At 31.2% G+C, this 5,000-nt stretch overlaps 1 protein-coding gene across 15 annotated transcripts in view; it reads left to right on the top strand.

Moving 5' to 3' along the window:
- The window catches only part of LOC122264822 (glycine receptor subunit alpha-2), a 558,543-nt gene that overhangs the window by 541,241 nt on the left and 12,302 nt on the right, over positions 1-5,000 (top strand). For 11 of the 15 annotated variants that reach the window (XM_086536043.1, XM_086536039.1, XM_086536048.1 and 8 more), the window contains 3 exons: positions 595-747; positions 1,205-1,219; positions 2,429-2,467. In XM_086536043.1, the coding sequence (XP_086392169.1) occupies positions 595-747; positions 1,205-1,219; positions 2,429-2,467 (207 nt within the window). The remainder of the gene's footprint in view (positions 1-594; positions 748-1,204; positions 1,220-2,428; positions 2,468-5,000) is intronic. The other 4 variants (XM_086536045.1, XM_086536051.1, XM_086536041.1 and 1 more) reach the window with 3 other exon arrangements.

Genomic DNA, 5,000 nt, shown 5'->3' with positions numbered 1-5,000 from the left:
ATTTTTTCTAAGACACATATTATGTTATTATATATAATTCAATAAATGTAAAGTAGCGTTATATTACGGTTATTCACACTGGATTCAAACTAAATGTAGGCAACGGAATTCGTCTGAATTGTAGCTGTGCATGAATCCCTGGTATGTTAATGTATCATGCACCAATGTCAGAGTGAGGTCCCGGGATGCCCCAATCAGCACGGCTTCCCGCACCCTCACAGGCTTGTGCTTCACTACACGCAGTACCTTGAAAAGTATTGAAACCTATCTCGCATTAGAATTATCACGCGCTTATCACTGTCCAAGTAATATTTTGTATATTACTGTCTAGGCATATTCAAATAGGTCTTCTAGCTTATCCTGCACTGCGCTACGCGCTTCACTATAGCTGATTCCAGAGTCATTCAATCAGTGATATATATCTATGTAACATTCAAGAATAATGAATACGTGACGAAAGTATAATAAGCTTTTTTGCACAAGGCTTGTGTTTGATGCCGCCAGCACAGCTTTGGCTGTTCTGCCTTGCTGCGGCTCCCGGCCCCTACTCCCGCTGCAACACCAGCCAGCGAGACTAAGAGAGCTCTCTTGCAGACGGAACGGATGCGGCCCGGCGGTCCTGTCGGGTCTTCGGGCACCGAGGTGTCGTCGGGCAACAGAAATTCTCACGAACTCGTGTCTTGCGCCAACTGTGGCAACTCCCAGTGTTCTCACACCAATGCTCCTAACAACTGCCCCAACGGAGAGGTAATGCCCAAAAAAATAATTTATAATTCTATATCAAGATGTGTGATTCACATAAAAATCCTTGGAATGTTAATTCCGCCAACATGTCTAAAAATGCTTAACCAATCCAACTAATTACACATTATGTATTAAGTCAACATTCAACACCAAAGAGTTAATTATACTGTACCTGATCGAATAACCTAAGAGAGTTAGTTAGTTTTATATATAAAAATAATTAACCATGCTAACAATAGGAGCAGGAAATATTCTCGTAGCTGATATTACAGGCTATTAGAACGTTTTATCCCTAGGGTGCACTTAAATTTATTGCACGTTGAAAGCCTAACCTACAGCTACTAAGTCGTTATACTAACATTTTCCTAACTGACTATAACATCACCTCGTGGCATGAACCCCATCATATTCAGCAGAGACCCCAATCTAAACCCCCTTTTTTCTCTTTCTCTTTCTCCAGGACGTGGCAGTGACAGTGAGTAGAATTTATCGATTGAACCCTAAATAAGTAACCCTTCAGGACGTGAACAAAAAGTGCATGAATCTCTTTTAAGTGGTTTTGTCTTCCTCTTGTGATATTAGGTCAATGAAAAGTTATTCCTCAGATGCTGGCTCGTAGATGCGTAGTCTTTGAGATTTGTTTGTGACGGCGGCCTAGGTAACATGATGTGAAAGTAATTTTTCGGAATAGTTGACAACATGAGATTTTTTGTTCTTCATGTATATATATATATATATATATATATATATATATATATATATATATATATATAATGTATATACACATATATATATATATGTGTATGTATTATATATATATATATATATATATATATATATGTATATACATATATATATATATACATATATATATATATATATATATATATATATATATATATATATATATATATATATGTATATATATATATATATATATTTACTTATATACATATATATATGTATATATAAATAATATATATATATGTATATATTATATATATATATATTATATATATATAATATAATATACATTATATATATATATATATATATATATATATATATATATATATATATATATATATATATATATATATATATATATATATATTTAAAAACATAGCAAGTCAGTGTTAATGCGACAAGATTCTTCCGTATTTACTTGATTCCCTATTACCAGCACAAATGAAAATTTACGTATATACATTAATACAAAAACTAATTTATCATTTATCATCGAAATTTCGCATAGGATCAGAGAATAGTAATTATCAATAAGGTAGATAATAAATGTAAATGAAAATAGCAGTATTAATAATCAATATGTGACTAAGCACGAATGAATGGTTTACACTATCATTTTTTCCTTAACTTTCATGTCAATCTAATAGCTTCAGGTAGACATCCTCGCCAGATTGAATCCTCAAAAATGTTTGCTAAATCCTAGCCAATCTAAAAAAACAGTTGTTGTGTCTCTCAAACATGCATATCATCTGTATATATATAAAACACCTCAAAGCATAGATCAACCACAAATAAATATACAATAGCCGTTTTATATATATACAGAAAAAAAAAATACAATTCATAAGCAAAGAAATGGTACGCTTCTTTCTGTAAAAGATATATGTGTGTCCCTTCCATTCCCTGGCTTAATTTATCGCCAATGCTTTTATTACAGGAACCTGTGGAGGTCAGTCAGGTAGAGTACACTTTTAAGGTAATGCTTTCTATTTTCTCTTGCTATGCTTACGAGTACTAGGTCTGGTGTTATGCTAGGAAGTGGGAAAGATGGTTTATATGCTTTTTTTTTTTTTTTTTTTTTTTTACCAGCGTTATAATTTCTTATCGTATTGACATGGTTGTGGTTATTTTTATCGTCGTGAATTTAGTTATGTTATGCGAACTTGTTTTGCTTTGTAGGAACGTGGTAATGATAATATTATCATTATCATCATAATTATTTATATTATTGTCATTATCATTATCAACACCACCATCATCTCCATCTCCATCGTCATCGCATCGTCGCCATCATCATCATTATCATCATCATCCTCATCCTCATCCTCATCCTCATCCTCATCCTCATCCTCATCCTCATCCTCATCCTCATCATCATCATCTTTATCATGCTCATCCTCATCTTCATCATCATCATCAACATCATTTTCATCTTTCTCTTTATCTTCATTAATTTTCATTATTATTGACATTATCACCATCATCACTGAAGTCGTTGTTTTGTTGTTGCTGTTGTGAAATATTCTTATTCTTATTATTATTATTACGATTATCACTATTATCATCACTATTATCATATCATTATCACAATTGTTATATTTCTTGATAATATTTATAGTGTTATTATAATTATTCATATTATTATTAATGCTTATTACTCTTATCTTACTGTTATAATCTTTATTATCATTATTATCATTACCATTATCCTCATAGTTATTATCATTATCATCATCATTATTATCACTATCATAATTATCTCCCTCATTACTGGCCGTAGTACTGTTGTTGTTATTATTTTTTCTTGAACTTGACTTTATTATTTTTTTGGATGGGGGTGGGAACAAAACGAAAGGTAAAGACACAGAATTTTTTCAGCCATCTTTTTCCTGTAACCATAACACCAGTGCCCGGTACATTCCTTTATAGCACATGCAACTTACGACTGAAAAAAAAAAATCTAAGAAATAACCAGTTGGTAGAATGAAATAAGCCAAAATAATTCAGTCAAGTAGTATGAATGTTGCGAATAAACCAAGGTGCATGAGATGCACATATCGTTAGGTAATAGTAACTCACGCCATTTCAAGACATTTGTTTTACTATTAGTGATTGAACTGCTACAGTGCTTTCATCAGTCACAAGCACTTCTTTCCAAACAGCCAATTAAAGGAAGACGACTGACTTACTCGTATTTGCTTGCCTCTTGCCCAAGTAGACGACTTTTCTTGGCAGTGCAGTTGTAGAAATACTTGATGCAACTCAATCATACACGAGTGACCTACAAGATCTTTATTATTATTATTTTTTTCTGTTGCTTCATCAGTATTTAACTTTGGTAGGATATTTGCATGGCGACAAAATATTACTGTTCGCTAGCTTCATTCTCTATTGGATATCAATGTATGGCTTTTTAGTCATGCAGTTTTTTTTGTGTATTTTATTTTTTTATTTTTTTCTATAAGAATATATCCAGTGATGATGAAAATGTATAGAACTGGAGATCGACAATAAAACGATATAATAAATGTTTACAAAGGATAAAAAAAAATCATGATAACCAAAGGTTCTCAAAAAGCAACACCTCTTATCAACATCCGAACATCGAACATTAGTCACTATCATTATGTTTCATTGCAATATATATATAAACACATCGGATAACACAGCTGCGTATGATATGTGTATACAGTCTTCTCTCTCTTTCTTCACCTTTTCATACGAAACAGTTATCTTTGCTGCTTCCATAGGTTTAAGTGTGCTCGACTGTAAATATTGCAATAATGGGCCAGTGACACGTTTCAGATAAGTATGGAGTCAATTTTCTGTATTGCAATCACCCTCGCTTGTATCTCTTTGCCTGTAAAATGATCTGCTCCAAAATTTGATCAACTTGCACAGCTTTGCAGGGCAACTTGTTCCGAAGAGACGAGACTTCAAAGTTTCTCAAGATCACTTACCTTTGCTGCTATAATCAATTTTGAGTTTATTTTTATATACGGATGATTTTGACAACAATGAGGATTATAGCACTATTGGTATCATGATTATTATTTTTTTTATCATTGTTATTATCATTTCTATTATCATCATTATTACTATTATTTTTATGATTATCGTTATCCTTATCACTATTATTATCACGATTACTATTATTATTATCCTTATTATTGCTATTAGTATCATTTTTATAATTATTACTATAGATATTATTTTCGTTATCATTATTAGTATTGATATGATCATAAATGTTGTTACTGTCATTATTGAAAACATTGTTACATTGTTGTTATTCTTTTTGTACTATTATGATTATCATCATTATTATTTTAATCATCTTTATTATTGTTATTATCCTTATCATTATCATCATTACTGCTATTATTGTCATTATCATTAGCATTGTTATTATCATTATAACTATTACAATTAGTATCATTATTCTTATCAGCATTAGCATTATTATTATCATTATATCATCATCACAATAATGATAATGATAATAACAA

Source organism: Penaeus japonicus, unplaced genomic scaffold, assembly GCF_977035675.1.
Source record: "Penaeus japonicus unplaced genomic scaffold, GWHDUDI00000001_assembly GWHDUDI00000004, whole genome shotgun sequence".
NCBI classification, from domain to species: Eukaryota; Metazoa; Arthropoda; class Malacostraca; order Decapoda; family Penaeidae; genus Penaeus; species Penaeus japonicus.
Note: the sequence above shows the minus strand (reverse complement) of the source record. Positions and strands in the feature narration are given on the sequence as shown.